Source organism: Aptenodytes patagonicus, chromosome 1 (genome assembly GCF_965638725.1).
Source record: "Aptenodytes patagonicus chromosome 1, bAptPat1.pri.cur, whole genome shotgun sequence".
NCBI classification, from domain to species: domain Eukaryota; kingdom Metazoa; phylum Chordata; class Aves; order Sphenisciformes; family Spheniscidae; genus Aptenodytes; species Aptenodytes patagonicus.
This window is the reverse complement of record NC_134949.1, coordinates 199,553,588-199,572,152: the sequence shown is the minus strand read 5'-3', so window position 1 is coordinate 199,572,152 and position 18,565 is coordinate 199,553,588. Positions and strand designations below refer to the sequence as shown.

Genomic DNA, 18,565 nt, shown 5'->3' with positions numbered 1-18,565 from the left:
GTTTTCCTAATATCCAATCTAACCTCCCCTGGCGCAACTTAAAGCCATTTCCTCTCGTCCCATCACTTGTTACTTCGGAGAAGACACCGACACCCACCTCGCTACAACCTCCTTTCAGGTAGTTGTAGAGAGCGAGAAGGTCTCCCCTCAGCCTCCTTTTCTCCAGACTAAACAATCCCAGTTCCCTCAGCCGCTCCTCATAAGACTTGTTCTCCACACCCTTCACCACCTTCGTTGTCCTTCTCTGGACACGCTCCAGCACCTCGACGTCCTTCTTGTAGTGAGGGGCCCAAAACTGAACACAGTATTCGAGGTGCGGCCTCACCAGTGCTGAGTACAGGGGCACGATCACTTCCCTACTCCTACTGGCCACACTATTGCTGATACAGGCCAGGATGCCGTTGGCCTTCTTGGCCACCTGGGCACACTGCCGGCTCATGTTCAGCTGGCTGTCGACCAACACCCCCAGGTCCTTTTCCGACAGGCAGCTTTCCAGCCACTCTTCCCCAAGCCTGTAGCGTTGCATGGGGTTGTTGTGACCCAAGTGCAGGACCCAGCGCTTGGCCTTGTTGAATCTCATACAGCTGGCCTCAGCCCATTGATCCAGCCTGTCCAGATCCCTCTGTAGAGCCTTCCAACCCTTGAGCAGATCAACGCTCCCGCCCAACATGGTGTCGTCTGCAAACTGACTGAGGGTGCACTCGATCCCCTCGTCCAGATCGTTGATAAAGATATTGAACAGAACTGGCCCCAAAACTGAGCCCTGGGGAACACCGCTCGTGACCGGCCGCCAACTGGATTTAACTCCATTCACCATGACTCTTTGGGCCCGGCCATCCAGCCAGTTTTTTACCCAGCAAAGCATATGCCTGTCCAAGCCATGAGCAGCCAGTTTCTCCAGGAGAATGCTGGGGGAAATGGTGTCAAAGGCCTTACAAAAGTCCAGGTAGACCACATCCACAGCCTTTCCCTCATCCAGTAAGTGGGTCACCTTGCCATAGAAGGAGATCAGGTTAGTCAAGCAGGACCTGCCTTTCCTAAACCCATGCTGACTGGGCCTGATCACCTGGTTGTCCTGTACGTGCTGCGTGATGACACTCAGGATGATCTGCTCCATAATCTTCCCCGGTGCTGAGGTCAGACTGACAGGCCTGTAGTTCCCTGGATCCTCCTTCTGGCCCTTCTTGTAGATGGGCATCATATTTGCTAACCTCCAGTCCACTGGGACCTCCCCAGTTAGCCAGGACTGCTGATAAATGATGGAGAGTGGCTTGGTGAGCACTTCCGCCAGCTCCCTCAGTACCCTTGGATGGATCCCATCCAGCCCCATAGACTTGTGTGTGTCTAAGTGGTGTAGCAGGTCGCTAACCATTTCCCCTTGGATTATGGGGGCTTCATTCTGCTCCCTGTCCCTGTCTTCCAGCTCAGGGGCTGGGTACCCAGAGAACAACTGGTCTGACTGTTAAAGACTGAGGCAAAGAAGGCATTAAGTACCTCAGCCTTTTCCTCATCCTTTGTCACTATCTTTTCCCCCCATCCAATAAAGGATAGAGATTCTCCTTAGCCCTCCTTTTCTTGCTAATCTATTTATAGAAACTTTTTTAATTGTCTTTTATGGCAGTAGTCAGATTAAGTTCTAGTTGGGCTTTGGTCCTTCTAATTTTCTCCCTGTATAACCTCATGACATCCTTGTAGTCCTCCTGAGTTGCCTGCCCCTTCTTCCAAAGGTCATAAACTCTCATTTTTTTTTCCTGAGTTCCAGCCAAAGCTCTCTGTTCAGCCAGGCCGGTCTTCTTCCCTGCCAGCTCGTCTTTCGGCACATGGGGACGGCCTGCTCCTGCGCCTTTAAGATTTCCTTCTTGAAGAATGTCCAGACTTCCTGGACCCCTTTGCCCTTCAGGACTGCCTCCCAAGGGACTCTGTCAACCAGCCTCCTAAACAGGCCAAAGTCTGCCCTCCGGAAGTCGAGGGTAGCAGTTCTGCTGACCCCCTTCCTTACTTCTCTGAGAATCAAAAACTTTACCATTTCGTGATTGCTATGCCCAAGACAGCATCCAACCATCACATTACCCATAAGTCCTTCTCTGTTCACAAACAACAGGTCCAGTGGGGCACCTTCCCTAGCTGGCTCCCTCACCAGCTGTGTCAGGAAGTTGTCTTCCACACACTCCAGGAACCTCCTAGACTGTTTCCTCTCCGCTGTAATGTATTTCCAGCAGACATTCGGGAAGTTGAAGTCCCCCACGAGAACAAGGGCTAGCGATTGTGAGACTTCTCCCAGCTGCTTATAGAATATTTCATCTGCCTCTTCATCCTCTTTGGGTGGTCTATAACAGACTCCCAGCAGGATATCTGCCTTGTTGGCCTTCCCCCTGATTCTCAGCCATAAACACTCAACCCTATCATCACCGTCGTCAAGCTCTAGACAATCAAGACTCCCCCTAACATACAGGGCTACCGAACCGCCTCTCCTTCCTTGCCTAATGCTAAATGCTGTTACCTTTCAAAATGTTTTCTTTAGTGGGAAGATCTTTTGGTAAGAGCGCTTTCAATGTAAACCCATTTCATTAGATGTAGAAAGAGAGACAGAGAATATCCCATGGCAAATACTTTATACACAATTCTGTGTTTCATGATATGTCAGTAATACTTGAACTGTGACACTTGAGCTGGAGATCACCAACTACAACTCTGGGATTGGTAGACAAGTATACATATTTGATCTCTGATACTTTTATTGCTTTTAATCTTTCTTGCATTATCTGTAGAAGAGGCACAGTCACGGTTCATTTTGTCATTGCACAGGAATACAATGATGTTTTCTCTTTAGTCAAATACATTGACATGAATGTAGAAAAACCCCCCATCATTCTCTGCTAGAATTATTCTATAACTCATATGCACATTATCTGACAGTTCAGATGCTTCCCTGCTCTCTATGGCTGAGAAAGAATCATCTATATAGCAAAGAGGAGGACTACAGGCAGAGTAAAACACAGGACTTACTCCTATTGTTCCAAAACTTTCAGGTTTTCTTCTAATTTTTTTCTTGCAGAGATGTCTCCATAACCATTTTATCAGATACCAGAGAGACTTTGGGCTTGGTATGACATTGAAAGGAGTGGGCAGAGTTGCTCCTTCTTCAAAGTAACTCATCCAGAGTTTTGTTCGAGCAAACTTCCACTCGATGTCTGCATGATCCTGCACACAAGAAACACAACACCAGCACAGATGTTGCTGTAGTTAAGAAGGTGAAACAAACCTCTACAAAAATCTGAAAACCTAAAACTAGAACAATCCTGAAATACTAATGAATTTTCTTGTTAAAATACTGGCATCTTTTTTTGACAGAACGTCTTTAACACAAAGCAAAGCTAAGCTGCTTTGCTTCAGTAAAGAGATGTTAGATATGTACAGTATATATCCACTTTCAACCATTCTTTCATTGCTACAGGCTTTTAAATAATTAAAAGTCCCTCAAACAACAAAGGATAATTACATGCAGAAAAATGCTCCATTTCTGGAAGAGGTGTTTTGTTACAGCTCATCATTATTCCACATAGATCACTCTAATTACTCTGCTGTGTAGCAGCTTCAACAAGTCTGTAAGTCTCGTGCACTCTCTTAGTAATTGCCAGCTGCAGAAATTCACAAATAGGTTATCCAACAAATCATGAGGCTACTTAAAGCTGTTGAGTCAAGTATGGTTTTTTCCTCCTACTTCAGAATTATATATTTGGAATAGGTTGTGTGTGGAGGGGGTTAATTTATTTTTATTTGAAATTTTATTTCTTTTGGATTCTATATAATATTGTATAATTTTGAAAAGTTTAAAAAAAAATCAAAACTAAGGTCCATGGAAAGATTGCTAAATCCTAGCATCTGAACAAGAAGTTTAAATCACTATTATTAGATTTGGACAACAAACATAGTAGCCAAGAACTTAAACTACAGATCTAGCCCTAGCCTTTATTATTTAGCCAGATATACGGTAATCAAAACAGTAATTTAGAAGTTCTAGTAGGAAAAATATTCTACCTGAGTTTTGATGAATGTTAGTATGTTGTGATATTGTGTACCAGACTTTGCCAATTACCATTATATAAACAAGTATCAGTATTTGTTTTGTGGAAAAACTTGTAATTTCCAGATTAGAAAAAAGGCACATATTAAAATCTTCAGACTGTGAAGCTTTCTTTTATTTGTTTGCTTTCTGCATGATCATATTTGAATTATCATATGATAAATCAGTGTTTATTTTCATTAGTCTCCTTAATAGACAGCTGAGAAGTAAAAATAAGGCAATAGCTCTGACAAGGATAAAGACAGTTTTCATTAAATGAGAAAACAAGACACTGCTGAATGAGAAGTTATGACCTTTTGTTTGAATTGTTCATGGGTCCAAAAATTGTCCATGAAATGTGGGCATCCAATTTCTATTAATTGTATACTAAAGCTATATAAAAATAAAAAAATAGCAGCCTTCTAAAGATTAATAAATACAATGTATTAAAAATAAAGTAGAAGCAGAGCAATCTTTGGCAGAGTCTTTTTCTCAGGAGAGGTCCTGAACAGTGCAGCTTGGACAGGGCTGTAGCCCATGTCACTTGTCAGCAGCTTCAGGACACCCTTCTCAACCCACGAGCTGGCTTCTGCAGCCGGGCCACCTCTTCCCCATTCAGAGTTGTGGGGAAATGCCCCTCTGCCCAATCCAGCTGGGGTCTGGTTTCTATGTCCTTCCAGAACAGTGCAAAAGAATTAGAACAAATCAGAGAATTTGTCCCAATATCCTGTCTGTAAAAAAGATTTACTGCCAGAAACATGGGATGTAGGAACAGAGAGAAGGTATATATTATAAATGATCTAAGGATAAGGAACAACTTACAGCAATAAGTTGGTAAGAATTATTCATCATGGCTATTAGCATGTTGAGTAGAACAACCAGAGAGATTACATTATAGGTACCAAACATGGTGGCCCCAACAAATTCAGTAAATTCATGCCTTTCTTTCACATTGGTCACATAGAGATTGATGAGTCCAAATATAGACCAGAATAATGACTGCAGTGTTTCAAATAATCTGAAAAACAAAACCCAAAAGGAATAGCTGTATAATAACAATACATATACTTTTCAGATTGTTCAGTTTTTCCCCAGACACACAAAAGTCCTTGACTTGATTGAGATGAATGATACTTACCACAATATAGGCAACATATATGGAATATCTTTCTAGGGAAACAATGGCTTAATGTTTCAAATCTGAGCCTCTAGATATACAATACTGAATCTATAAATAAGCCTGCGAGTAAAAGGCTAATTTTGTTCAAATTTCTGAGGGATAAATATAGTTTTAGAGATCTCATTTTGGACACCTGTCTTTGAAGTATTTTGACTCTTTGCCTTGACTGTAGAGGGTAGAACAAGGATCCAAAACTAATTCAATGATCGTGTTTCACCAAGATGTTAAAACAATTATGGTATCCTCATACCTACTTGATGTTGTCAGTTTATGCAATTTCTAGTTAGTGTTGAGAGCCACTGAGATAAAAGGAGTTGTATAATTAGAAGGACATTATTATCATTAGCATATGTTTTGTTTTTCAAAGAATGGAGATATTAAAAAGGCAAAAATGCCACTCTCAAATGAAACTTGTGCTTTTATAACTAAATAATATGATATTCCCTTAGAGAAGTTTGGAACAACAGCTAGGAAGCTAAATAACAATGAACAACTTTAAAAAAATCCTCTGCAACTAGATAGCTTGACATAATTTCTCTTTTGTACAATGTTCAGCTACACTATAGTGTCACAAGCATGGGCCCTGGTTAGCAAAATTTTCTGCTTGTCTGGTCCCATATCTTGAGATTAATTGGAGTGAGTTTTCCCCATGGCCTCTCTCCTGCTCCTTCACCCCGACACCAGAAGAAGGTTACCTGGACGGGATGTGTGGGCCACCAGTGCTGCCCCCACTGCACCCAGAGCAGGGAGGCTGCTGAATCGTGGTGACTTGTACCACCCTGGGTGGTCCTGCACGCTGGGACCCGCTGTTCAGAATTAGGCAAAACTTAACACTTCAGCCCCTTTCCCACCATGTGGTATCAAGTATGAAACATAACTTTGTCATGCAACCCAGTACAGTGCTGCCCTACAGAGATACCTGAGAGGGCAGTATGCTTTTATTTATAGAAACTCTAGGTGCTCAATCTCTGTTCCTGTTATACAGCATATATGAGTGGTAAAATACTGCTCTGGAGTCTCTTGTATTGTTTACACTTGTGTGAGCACAAATCGAACAACCACTATCCTCCCCTGCTCACAGTTGCAGAAAAGGCCCATAAGGCATCACAGTTTGCCTTGTCACCACCTTCTGGCACTAGTACCAGTAGTCCCCACTATTTCCCAGATGAATAATATTGCTTCCCTCAATGTTCAGCTCTGAAAAATTTCCCTGTGCTTTTCTGTTCAGATCACACAGAGTTTAGACCTGTATAAGATGTTATTAATATGCAAGATAAATACGCTGTGCCTGAGCAAAGTTACTTGATTAAGATGATATAAAAGGTGCTATTTTTATAAAAATATTTACTTCAAGAAGGAAGCCATTGGTAATAAAAATATTTTAAAAACAACCTAGATGTGATTCATAGATGGTAACAGGGAACAGGCATTTACAGCAGGAGTTTGATTCAGATTGGAAGTTGAAAGATGAGATGGAGAATTAGTATTCATTTGGTACTGTTTTGGTACTATATATGAACTACAGAACAGAGTGAAGTAAAATTGATTTTTAAGTGAAAGAAAAATAAATACACTTTTAAACAGAAATTAGAATACAGTATTTGATTGTGTGGAGTAGACTCAGGGTCAGTAGAAGCCTGGACTGAATGTTTTTTCCTGCCTCAGTTTATCACATTTACAAGGAACCTTCATGTTTTAGAACACCAAACTTATTTAATGCCCACAAGTAGACACAGAAGAAATGCAGAGCGACAGCTGCCTGGCTAAGCAAGCTCTGATCTGGTGACCTTTTTTCCCTTAATCCTAAATATGTACTTTCTAATCTCATATTATCACCCTCTTTATTTTATCTTTTTATATTTTGAGATATCTTAAATTGTACAGACTTCACTGTGGTATGGGATGAACATTATTACAGAGTGATGTAATGTTAATATTTAATTTTTTTATGAGGGTAACTTTAGATGTGTCTGTCAGGACACCACTGTAATACCAATAGAAAACAGACAGCCTCTTCCCTGTAAACAACATCTAAGTGATTACTATATTGGGGGCGGGGGGGGGGGATAGAAATAGATCAGCCACTTACGTTGAAAATGCATTATTCTGCTTTTCACATCGTATTCCTTTGCAGTTGTCAGTTCCATCTGTCTCATAGTAGAAGTACAGCTGGTTCAATCCATTTGCAAAAGCTAGCAGCACAAGGCAGTATATGAAGAGAAACTTCAAAATGTCCAGCAACATTCTTCCTAGAGATATCTGCAGAGGTCCCAGGTGAGAATTTGCAGTGAATAATGAGATCAAGCGCAGGGAGCTAAAGATGTTTGCAATTGCAAACAGGGCCTCAGCCACCAGGGTTGGATGCCACATGTCCCAGCTGTCCCGTTCACCTGACCCACTATACTGAAAATAAGCAGAAAGGAAGAAATTACTCCTCTGTTTTTATGCATAAACAAGTATGTCAGTTTCTTTATAAGCTGTTCAATTAATTTGCAGATAGCACAATAAAGCTAAACATCATTTGGAAAGCAACGTGTCTTCAGGAAAATTTTTTATTTTAGCAAAACAAAAAATGGGCAGTACCCATGTACTTGTCCTTCTTTTTTATCTGCAGGATTGTCTACGCTTTCTAGTTTTTTGCCTGTGCTTTGCATTTGGTTATAATCTTCACAGTAACAAAAGCAAGTCTAACAATTCTGACTGAGAGTAAAAGGAATAGTTTTTGAACACCTGGGGTTTTAGAATTATAGAAACTTTCAGCTGTAAAATCAGGTAAATTAGGTCTTTGGAGAACAGTGCAGATATGACAATGATGGATAGAATCCTGCAAGAACTTTGGCAAGCTGAAAGAAAACATTTAATCAAGGAATAAGTATATCGCTTAATCACTAACACTGGACCAAAGATGAAAAAGCTGTTTATTAATGAACCATGGCAAACTGCTTGTGTGTCTCATTATCAAAGAGTCTGATCCCTGGAACTGTGACTCTACTGTTCCAGCTCTACCAAAAAATTTCTTGAACATGAAAGATGTTACTCTGAACTGAGGCTTAATTACTGTGGCAGACTCATTATTATTTATTTGGTCTCATTAATCTGTTTTACAGAATGCATCAGAGGACAGAATGTATGCTATGAAGCACTCTAAAACGATGGGATAATATAATATGAGGCAGATTTCAAAAAGGGACTATGGTGCAGTCTGTATTTACCTACTCTAGCCCACCCAGCTGCATTCTTCAGAGCTGCTGAGCATGCCCTCAGTAGTAAGGAAAGGGACTTTTCTGTGTCACTGGGGCCAGATGAAACAACATAGCCAGGCGTCACATCATTTCCACACCACACTCACCCTCCAAAGAAGGTAACTGCTCTCAGAGTAGTCATGACCACCTGAGGAATCTGAACATACATAAGTCTATGGGACCTGACGAGATGCATCCCAGAGTCCTGAAGGAATTGGCTGACGTAGTTGCCAAGCCACTCTCCATGATATTTGAAAAGACACAGCAGTCAGGTGAAGTTCCTGGTGACTGGAAAAAGGGAAACATTGCACCTATTTTTAAAAAGGGTAGAAAGGAGGACCCCAGGAACTACCGACCTGTCAGCCTCCCCTCTGTGCCTGGGAAGATCATGGAACAGATCCTCCTGGAAGCTATGCTAAGGCACATGGAGGACAGGGAGGTGATTTGAGACAGCCAGCATGGCTTCACCAAGGGCAAGTCTTGCCTTCCCCAAGTAGGGAAGAGCTACAGATGTCGTCTATCTGGACCTCTGTAAGGCCTTTGACACAGTCCACCACAACATCCTTCTCTCTAAACTGGAGAGGTATGGATGTGATGGATGGACTATTCTGTGGATAAGGAATTAGCTGGATGGTCGCATCCAGAGGGTAGTGGTCAACGGCTCAATATCCAGCTGGAGATCGGTGACAAGTGGTGTCCTTCAGGGGTCTGTGTTGGGACCAGGACTGTTTAATATCTTCATCAATGTCATAGACAGTGGGATCGAGTGCACCCTCAGCAAGTTTGCAGATGACACCAAGCTGAGTGGTGCGGTCGACACGCCTGAGGGACGGGATGCCATCCAGAGGGACCTGGACAAGCTCAAGAAGTGGGCCTGTGTGAACCTCATGAGGTTCAACAAGGCCAAATGCAAGGTCCTGCACCTGGGTCAGGGCAACCCCCAGTATCAATACAGGCTGGGGGATGAAGGGATTGAGAGCAGCCCTGCCGAGAAGGACTTGGGGGTACTGGTGGATGAAAAGCTGGACATGAGCCAGCAATGTGCGCTCGCAGCCCAGGTAGCCAGACATATCCTGGGCTGCATCAAAAGAAGCATCATCCCCGGCCAGCAGGTCGGGGGAGGTGATTCTGCCCCTCTCCTCTGCTCTGGTGAGACCCCACCTGGAGTACTGCGTCCAGCTCTGGAGCCCTCAGCATAAGAAAGGCATGGATTTGTTGGAGCAGGTCCAGAAGAGGGCCATGAAAATGCTCAGGGGGATGGAACACCTCTGCTATGAAGAAAGGCTGAGAGAGTTGGGGTTGTTCAGCCTAGAGAAGAGAAGGCTTCGGGGAGACCTTATTGCGGCCTTTCAATACTTAAAGGGGGCTTATAAGAAAGATGTGGACAAACTTTTTAATAGGAGCTGTAGCGTTAGGAGAAGCGGTAATGGTTTTAAACTGAAAGATTCAGACTAGATATAAGGAAGAAATTTTTTATGCTGAGGGTGGTGAACCACTGGCACAGGTTGCCCAGAGAGGCTGTAGATGCCTCGTCTCTGGAAACATTCAAGGTCAGGTTGGACAGGGCTTTGAGCAACCTGATCTATTTGAAGATGTCCCTGCTCATTGCAGGGGGTTGGACTAGATGACGTTTAAAGTCCCTTCCAATCCAAACCATTCTATGATTCTATGATTCTATGATTCAAATTGTGGATGGGAACTGGGCATTGTTTTGGACAGTGCTAGCTGGCACAGGACCCCACCATGCCGGAGTTGCTCTAACCAACTGGTAGCGCAGGTGAGACAGTCCCAGTGCCTGACAGCAATCCCTGGCACAGTTTTATTTACTCATATACATGCAGCCATAGCATCTGACAGTCTTGTGGATTTGGGGATAAGAACTGCAAAACCGGAGAACAGTAGTCCATTGAAGAGTTAAGAATTATTCAGCCTTACATTTCAACCACCAGTGATATTTGTTCTCTACAGAGTAGGGAATTAAATCCAGACCTGTTGGAGTCATAGGTCAGTACTCTCTTCGTTAGACTATCCTCTGCCCTAATGGTCATGCTGTAAAAGCAAGTCTTACTGCATGTGACATTGTAGCTCCAAGATGCTATTCTGCCTCATCCACTATTGCCCTTCATTCCAATTCTGATTGATTCAAGATCAGCGATGAAGTAACAGGGAATAGAAAACAGAACTGAGTTACCAGAAACATCAGCTAAGAGATAAAAGCAAGAAAATGAAGAAGAAAAAAATTTCAATGTTTATTGAGAAAAGAGAGGTGAGAACTCCTCAGCATGTTTTCTATAATGTCTTTCTTTGAATAATATTATACAGTATATTACTGTGAATTCTGATGGCACTTTACAACCCTGGTGTGTGAAAACTTGCACCTATTAAATAACTAGGAACAATTGTCAGTACAAGCAAAGATTAAGTGCTGAACAATGCCGTAGATGCTCAGATTAGGGACAAGTACACAAGGTGTGTTGGGGGAATAAGGTAAAATATATTAATGAAAAAATTTTGAATAAGATATTTGAAACTAGGAAGAGATGGAGTTTTTGGTAGCGAATCAAAAGCATCCAACTGCAGACATATTTTAGGTGAAGGCAATTAGTGGTAGATTCCAAGGAAGTTAAATGAGCCCGGGGGGGGGGGGAATCTAAGGAAATACCTTCTGAGAAAAAACATGGAACTACAGGACACTGAATAAGGATAGTATATCGTAAAGTAAGAGAGCAAGTATCAAGTTAAATCAATCAGGTGTGGACAGCCACATCTGTGTTCTCTGTCACCTCCTTTTACAGTCAGCAGAGAAAAATGGGCTTTTCTAGAGTAGTAGGAAAGCAGATATCCCAAACAGGTCAGATGAGTTGCTCTTTAACTTTCTCTGTTTCTCCTCATTGATTACTGGGGTAGGGGAGAGGCTATCTTATAGTTGTAATCTGACAATATTTATCCAATGTCACCTTTTCTGGAAGAGATGGGGTTAAGGAGAAAGGTGAGAAGAAAGGACTTTATCTATGATGTTCTGGATTGAGACACAAAACTGGTGTGTTAATACAGTCAGAAAAGATCAAATGACCTCTTATTTGTAAAAGAAAAATCAAAGGCACAGCTGTGTTATTTCAGATTAACTGACTACCTTTCTCGTGCCCAAGTGCTTCCTGCACGTGTGGATACAATGCAAAAGGTCTCATGGTTGTAAGCAGAGAGTGAGGGCTGTCATTTTAGTTTTGAAGAGACATGATTTAAGAGACTGGAAATACTTGCCTGAAAAATAGTGAGAAAGGTGAAGGCCTGAGAAGTAAGTTTGGAAATGATCTGTGAAATGTACTAGCTGAAAGAAGACAGCAAATAATATAAAGAGAATCATAAGAGGGCTCTGACAACAAAACCCTATTGATTCCAGTAACTAGAGGATGCTGAAGAGAAATCTAGAAATATCAAAGAAGAACCAGGAGAACAAAGAATCTCACATGTGAAAAGGAAAAGAAGGCAGAGGAGCGAAAAGACTAGGCATATTAAAACCAGAAACAGTGAAAATATGAAAAAAAAAACAACTGTATTTTAGGATCAAACAACCCAAAACATGCAGAATTGAAGTATTTGTTCTCTCACTCATGCTTGTTGATGTTCTTCTCTTCTATATAGAATAAATAAATGATTATTGTTCTAGGGAATGGAAAATGGTAAGAGCAAATATAGCAATGCTGAGCTTGTTGTAAATCATGATGTTGATACTTCGCAGTCTTTCTTTTATTATTTTGTGACCCTGCTGAATTTCTGTCCCCACAACCTTCTGACATGTAACAAAGCCAACCATCATCTAACATGATTAAATAATACCTATCATTGGCTCGTTGGTTGAAGGAAATGTATGTGGCATATCAATGGAAAATTAAGAAGAGCAGAAAACAAATTGAGCAGGATATAAACAGTAGAGTTTCAAGGCAAATATATGATGATTGTGCAATGTCATCCAGGGAATACAAGATAATAATTCTTGATCCTTACTCAAAGGAATTCAAATGCAAATCTAATATCAGAACCATTTGTGAGGAAAAAAGCTGAGTGATCACTTTTTTCCCATGAAAACAAAAGTCATGAACTGTAGATCTCATGAAAGCACCAAGAGGGATCAAACAGACATATAGATCAGGCTACCTGAATGTTTAATGGGCTGTTGGACCTTGGTCAAATGTGACTCCTTATTTCTGATAACAAAAAGACAGGTTAAATAATATCAATTTCCAAAGAACTTTAAATCCTTTCCTGAAAGGTCATATGTGAATGTGAACTCTTCCTATTTTCAAATATATGTCCCAATCTTTGCATTCATTACGCTGAATTTCAGAGCAACAGTAGGAAGAGGGCGGAGGGATGGCTTAGCAAAGAGCTTTAAAACAGTAATTACACTGAGGAATTGAGTCTGTAATTTTTCAGGGTGGGTGAGGGAGGGTTAATGCTCCTGTGTAAATGGACATTTGGTCTGTGAATCTGGTGAAACATCAATCAAAAACATTTTACAATGCGAACATATAAGAAGATGTTAGCTTCTGCAGAACTGGTGGCAGAAGAGAAATATAATCTTATTTACTACTGAACAGAGCAGATCTGACACAGTGATCATTAAGCCAGTAAATACTGAGACAAATAATGTATTTTTAGTTACCTTTCAGAGTTCTTGCCTTGAATAGGAACCTGTTTCCCTACTAGCTTTTCACGTCAGTGGCTGAGACACATAATCAGTAATACGAACTTTCATGCAATCTAGCAGAATTGGAAGCAAGCAGCACTAGGTCCAATGCTCAGGTTTAACAAATATTTAAGATAAAGCAAGCAGGGTCTGCACATAACTTGGCACTGTACCTAACTTTATGCATCAGTACAAAATAAATTATCTTCCAAAACCATAAAAAGAACCATTTTTCTTAGAGCACAACAATTTCTATTGATATTTATAACCCTCTATCAAAACAGATGTGTTGCTTAAAATCAGTCATCTTGTACTCTCATAAAACATGTGACAATGCACTATTTATAATCACATTATTTATCAGGGAGAGAGCATTTTCAGTGGATATACTGGGTAATTTAAAAGACCTTACATGTTGATATACAATCAGAGACAAAAAGCATAGCCCTTTGAAAAATGAAATGCACTCATTTTATTTTAATATTGGCAATGAAACAGATAACTTTGAGTTACCTTGAGTTCTCTCATCCTGAAATTACACTCTGGTCTATTTTACACTATCCCATCAGCTGCTGTAAATAATATCCATCTGCTTAAATACTGTGTCAGTCAGAGAGCCTTGAATGGACAATAAACACTGCGTTTTTCTCTGGGAAATTCTATCACACAGGAGAGCAGTATGAGGGTACTCTCATAATTTTATTCAAGGGAGTTGGTTAAAATATTTTCTTAGGTGGCTTGAGCTGATTCATAGAAGGTAGAATACATCTAAGAACTGGGTTTATATATTTGATTCAATACATACAGAAAAGCTACATTTTAGAAAAACCTGTCTTCCAAGGGTTAGGAAATGAAAATAAAAGCTTTACATCAAAATGTACTGGTTACATTTGGCATCCTTTCAATCTCATCGGGCATAGAGGTAGGGAACTCTGTTGTAGGTATTTGAAGGAAATGTGGCTGGGTATTAAATTACACTTGTATTACTCTGTTCATTACATCATCATGTGTTTCGATTGACTACCACAACTGAAGGTCTTTTAAGGAACAAAAAGGTATTTGGGTGCAACAGTGCACATGCCATAAAAAAATAATAACTGCAGAACCAAAGATAGTGCTCTATGCACTGTGTTGATTATGATTGGCATGCAAGCACTAATTTGGAGAGTAATGGGTGCACATTATCCCAGATACTGTCACCTTGGAATCTGATTACCGTAAGCAGAAGCTGTCTGGGAGATGAAAGGTTTATAATGTCTTCTAATTAATATTATTCCGAAGTGAATAATTGGCCATCTCCAATGCTTTGGAAACATGCATTTTCAATGAACAGCTCACTTTGTACATGGGACAGTGAAATTACTATTTATTTTCAAGTCACTTTATGATAAGGCATCCTTGTGTGTAAAAAGGCATTTCATCAGCTTTAAATGACAGCTCTCCTCGCACCTTTGAACACCTTGCTCTTTCAGGCAACAGCTCCAAATTTCTTTGGGTGAGAAGACTGCCGAAAGTTTGCAGCCAGAGAGCCAGCGTGCCAGAAACCTTTTGTCACAGGAGGAGGCTGGTGTGTCAACAGATCACAGGTCATTGCTCATCCCTGCCCCTGATCAGCTGACGTGAACTCTTGTGAATAGACTCAAGATGGTATAAATTAGAGGTTCCTATGTTTCTCTACACTTGTGGCAGGGCTGCAGCAGCAACAGTTGCTGTTTGAGGATAGAGAGGTATAACCAGCTACTTGACAGCTGTCTCTTCTTCTTTTTCCAGCCAAAAGGATCTTGGCAGAGGAGAGTCTCTCCTTCCATGCATACAGGGTAGCTGGTGGCAGGGAACTTGAAACAGCTGAAATACAATGCTTATCACAGTGGCCAGTAAAAATGGGCGTGTTATCTTTACTTGGATGTGATAAGAGCTCCACGACAGATGCTAAGAAATGCTTTAATTTCCTTTCAGATGTGGTTTCCTTCTGTTAGAGACCATTTTTTGATTAAAATATTTCATTTTATGAGGACTTTCTATCAAGTTATGGGTTCATGTTGAATACATACAAAATGCAACATGTTCCACGGCTTTGGAAAGAAGGGCTGTTTTGCTGGAAGATACTTCAAACAGTGGAAATATAAAACTATTCACAAGAAGTCCATGAAAAGGATGAGAAAATGAACATACCCAGCTGCAGGTGACCATTCTATCCTCTTCAGCTTTACTTTTTCATGTTGCAGTTATCATAATTTTTCAAAACAAAATTAAAATCTTGCTCTTAAGCTTTTTTTTCCCCGCATAATTCTGAGTAAATATTTTTCTTGTAGTCCTGTCTGGAAGTTTTGCATGGTGCGTAAAATTGTATTAGGAGAAATAATTTCTTACTGAAAAATAGGCAAAGACTAACACAAAACATAATTTTTTGCAAACATTATTAAATATTGCCCATGATTTTCCTTTTCCAAGAAAATGACAGTATGACTGTTCAGGATCAAATAACAAAAGATTGCCTGGGCCAAGAAGAAAAAAGTATAAATCACAATGTTTTGTTAGCTCTTAACCTGGTCTAGCTTCTTGTCATAGCTGTGGAAGATTCAAGGAGCACAACATATATCTCTTGCATTGCTAAGCCTGAGAACCTCCAAATACAGAAGAAAGTTTGAAGAAGCCTAATTTCATTTATCTTAAATATTTTGCTGAATTTTTTTAAAAAAGTTTACCTTTGAAAATGCAACAATTTTCAAAGAGATTGTTGCTAAGTACAAGGAGTTCATTACAAAATCCATGAGGTTCCACCAATCATGAATGTAGTCCTGTAGTCCACCATCCCACATCTGTTTAATTTCACCCCAGATAAAACCTGTAAATAGAACATAATTCATTAAACGTGAGTATTAAATAAAAAAGGCTGTGACTATTCTAGACATTTATCTCATAATGGATTGATTCTCCTTACATTAGTTATAAAGGGAAGGTGGTTAAGTGCTTTAAATTACACATCTAGTTAGGTGAAATTTTATCTTCCCATTAATGTTTCCGGACTTAATATTGTCAGGCAAAACCCAAAAAAATCATCTGCTTGTACAAGGGCAATTTCTTTGGCTTTCTTCAATCTCTTTTCCCATTGTATCATAATAAGTATAAAAAGGGTCTTAAAAGCAGTCACCACTGCCATCTCTGTCCCTGGTATCTGCTGCAGTATAATTCAATCTGGGAAATTTATGACTGCAGGAGTCAATCCAACACATTCATTTATTTCAATTGGAACCCACACAATAAGGAAGAGAATGTCTTTTGTTGTTGTCAATGCTGAACTAAAGTCTCCCTTTTCCATAGGAAACTCCAGCAGAATATTTTTTGTTGATTCCTTCTTTTGGGATATGAAGGAGTGGAAACTGTTTTCAGGTGTGCAGAGCACACATTGTGCTGGACACAAAGTGATACAGAAATATTCAATCTCAATGGGAAATTTTGCAAGTTGTATGACATGAACTTGGTTTAACAGCTCCAGAGACAACTGTGTGGAGACTCTTTAAAACCTCTCTGAAGAAGATACTCCACAATATTGTATAATAAGGTATCATAAAACAACATGGAACATTTAGATGCATATTTCATATTATTATCTACAGAGCTTCTTTGATAACAATACCAATAGAGCTTTTAATTTTTCTCAGTTAATTATCTCTTAAAGGAATTTCTTAAAGGAATTTCTTACTTTTGTGCTCATTAAAGGGACAAAATTAACCACAAAAGAGACCAGTCTCTCACACATAGATGTTGAGATACAGTTAACTCAACATACCTTTTCTCCACCTGCTTATCACATGTTCCTTTAGAAAATGTTGAACAGATTTTGTGCAGGGGCCTACAAAGTCCTGTATCACTCTAGTCAGGGCTTAATTCACCTTGAACCTTAACATTTTGTTTCAACGGTCTTCTAGTTGACTGCATGGAAAACTTGTGTCTTCTCTCAAACGTGATCCCTAAGAAGTAATTCCTGGTCTATTCTGGTTTGTGCCAGGTAGGTTTTTTAGTTATTTGGAAGGCAGGAGGGGGATAGATGGGAGGAGTACAATTTCATTTTGTAGCGTTTAGGCTTGAGTCTTTCTGTCTCCTGATTGCTTTCAAAAGGAAAGGTTCCCTTCCTCACTACCTTCTCTGCTCACATCTCAGTCACATGCTCCTATCTTGTTTCGGTGTGTCATCATCAGTAATCACGAGCCTCAGGAGTATCTGAATCATCTGACTGGTCCAGCAACTTTTCTTTTCATAGGGTTCATTTTCAGCCATGCCACCATCACTATTTCAGTATTCTGCAGAGCTGGGGGAACACATTCTGAGAAAGGACCATGGTGGGAACTTGTAGACAGAAAGTGGGATATGCCCATTTTAGTGTCTACGACAGCCTAGACAGGCTGATTGCAGCTCTATCTTTAGGTTATCAAGTAAAACTAATACACAACATATAGCACTGTTAAGAAGCTAATATTTATTTTCAAGCTGCAGTGAGTCAAGTATTCTCAAGTCACAGTGAGAAAACAGTTGAACATTATTGTATGGCAGGGGTCAATATCCACTAACAGCGTCCACTGCTGCTGTTAACTGCCCAAGTGCCATCACAAAGGGAACACACCTTCACAGGGCTACTAGGCAGGCTCCTGAATGCCTGCCTCTTTCAGCCTGTGAAATGACTTAACCACTTACTCTTCAAAGAGCTGGTGACTCCTGACACACAGTATGAACATGACGACAGCAGGTTTGGCTCCCCCTTCCCTCCACAGTCCCCTTCAACCTTCAACACGCCGTCCATGTACTTGAAATATCCCTGCTTGCTCTTCCACTACCTTTTAGGCATAACATGTTAAGCATCATCAGGTCATAAAAGCAGCTGTTTTGTGGGCTGCAATATACCCCTCACATTTCAGACACTACTCTGAATCACCCCTGCTCCAACTGCAGAACGGCACATAAAATAACCATTGTGCCACAGGAGCCCGAGGAGACCTGGCTCCAGGCTCAGAGGAGACCTGGGGCCAAAGGCTGTGTAATACAGATAAGTCCCCTAAGCCTCAGTGTTACAGAACAGTTCCTTGGTCTTTTTTATTTAATAATACAGATGTAGCCCCAGGATCTTGACACTGGGAAGACTGCTATGGCACAGAAAGCAGACTGTGCATTATGCACAGCAGAATGCACAGAAAGCATTGATAGAAAATCCCCAAATAAAAAGGCTTTACGGATTTACACATTCATAGAATTGAATAAACTCTTTTGTAATTCATCACAGTTAAGCATTCCCTTTAAAATATGCTTTAAAAACAGAGCAGAAATAGGTTGGGATGATTAATAAGATGAATGCTTAAGCAAGAGGCTGTAGGTTCCTTAATGTCTTCTGCCGAGATATT

General features: G+C 40.6%; 1 protein-coding gene across 1 annotated transcript in view; it reads right to left on the bottom strand.

Moving 5' to 3' along the window:
- The window catches only part of TRPC4 (transient receptor potential cation channel subfamily C member 4), a 172,213-nt gene that overhangs the window by 13,715 nt on the left and 139,933 nt on the right, over positions 1 to 18,565 (bottom strand). The window contains exons 5-8 of the mRNA XM_076354478.1: positions 15,878 to 16,017; positions 7,333 to 7,646; positions 4,886 to 5,081; positions 3,007 to 3,201 (exon numbers count right to left, since the gene is read on the bottom strand). Coding sequence (XP_076210593.1) covers positions 3,007 to 3,201; positions 4,886 to 5,081; positions 7,333 to 7,646; positions 15,878 to 16,017 — 845 coding nt within the window. The remainder of the gene's footprint in view (positions 1 to 3,006; positions 3,202 to 4,885; positions 5,082 to 7,332; positions 7,647 to 15,877; positions 16,018 to 18,565) is intronic.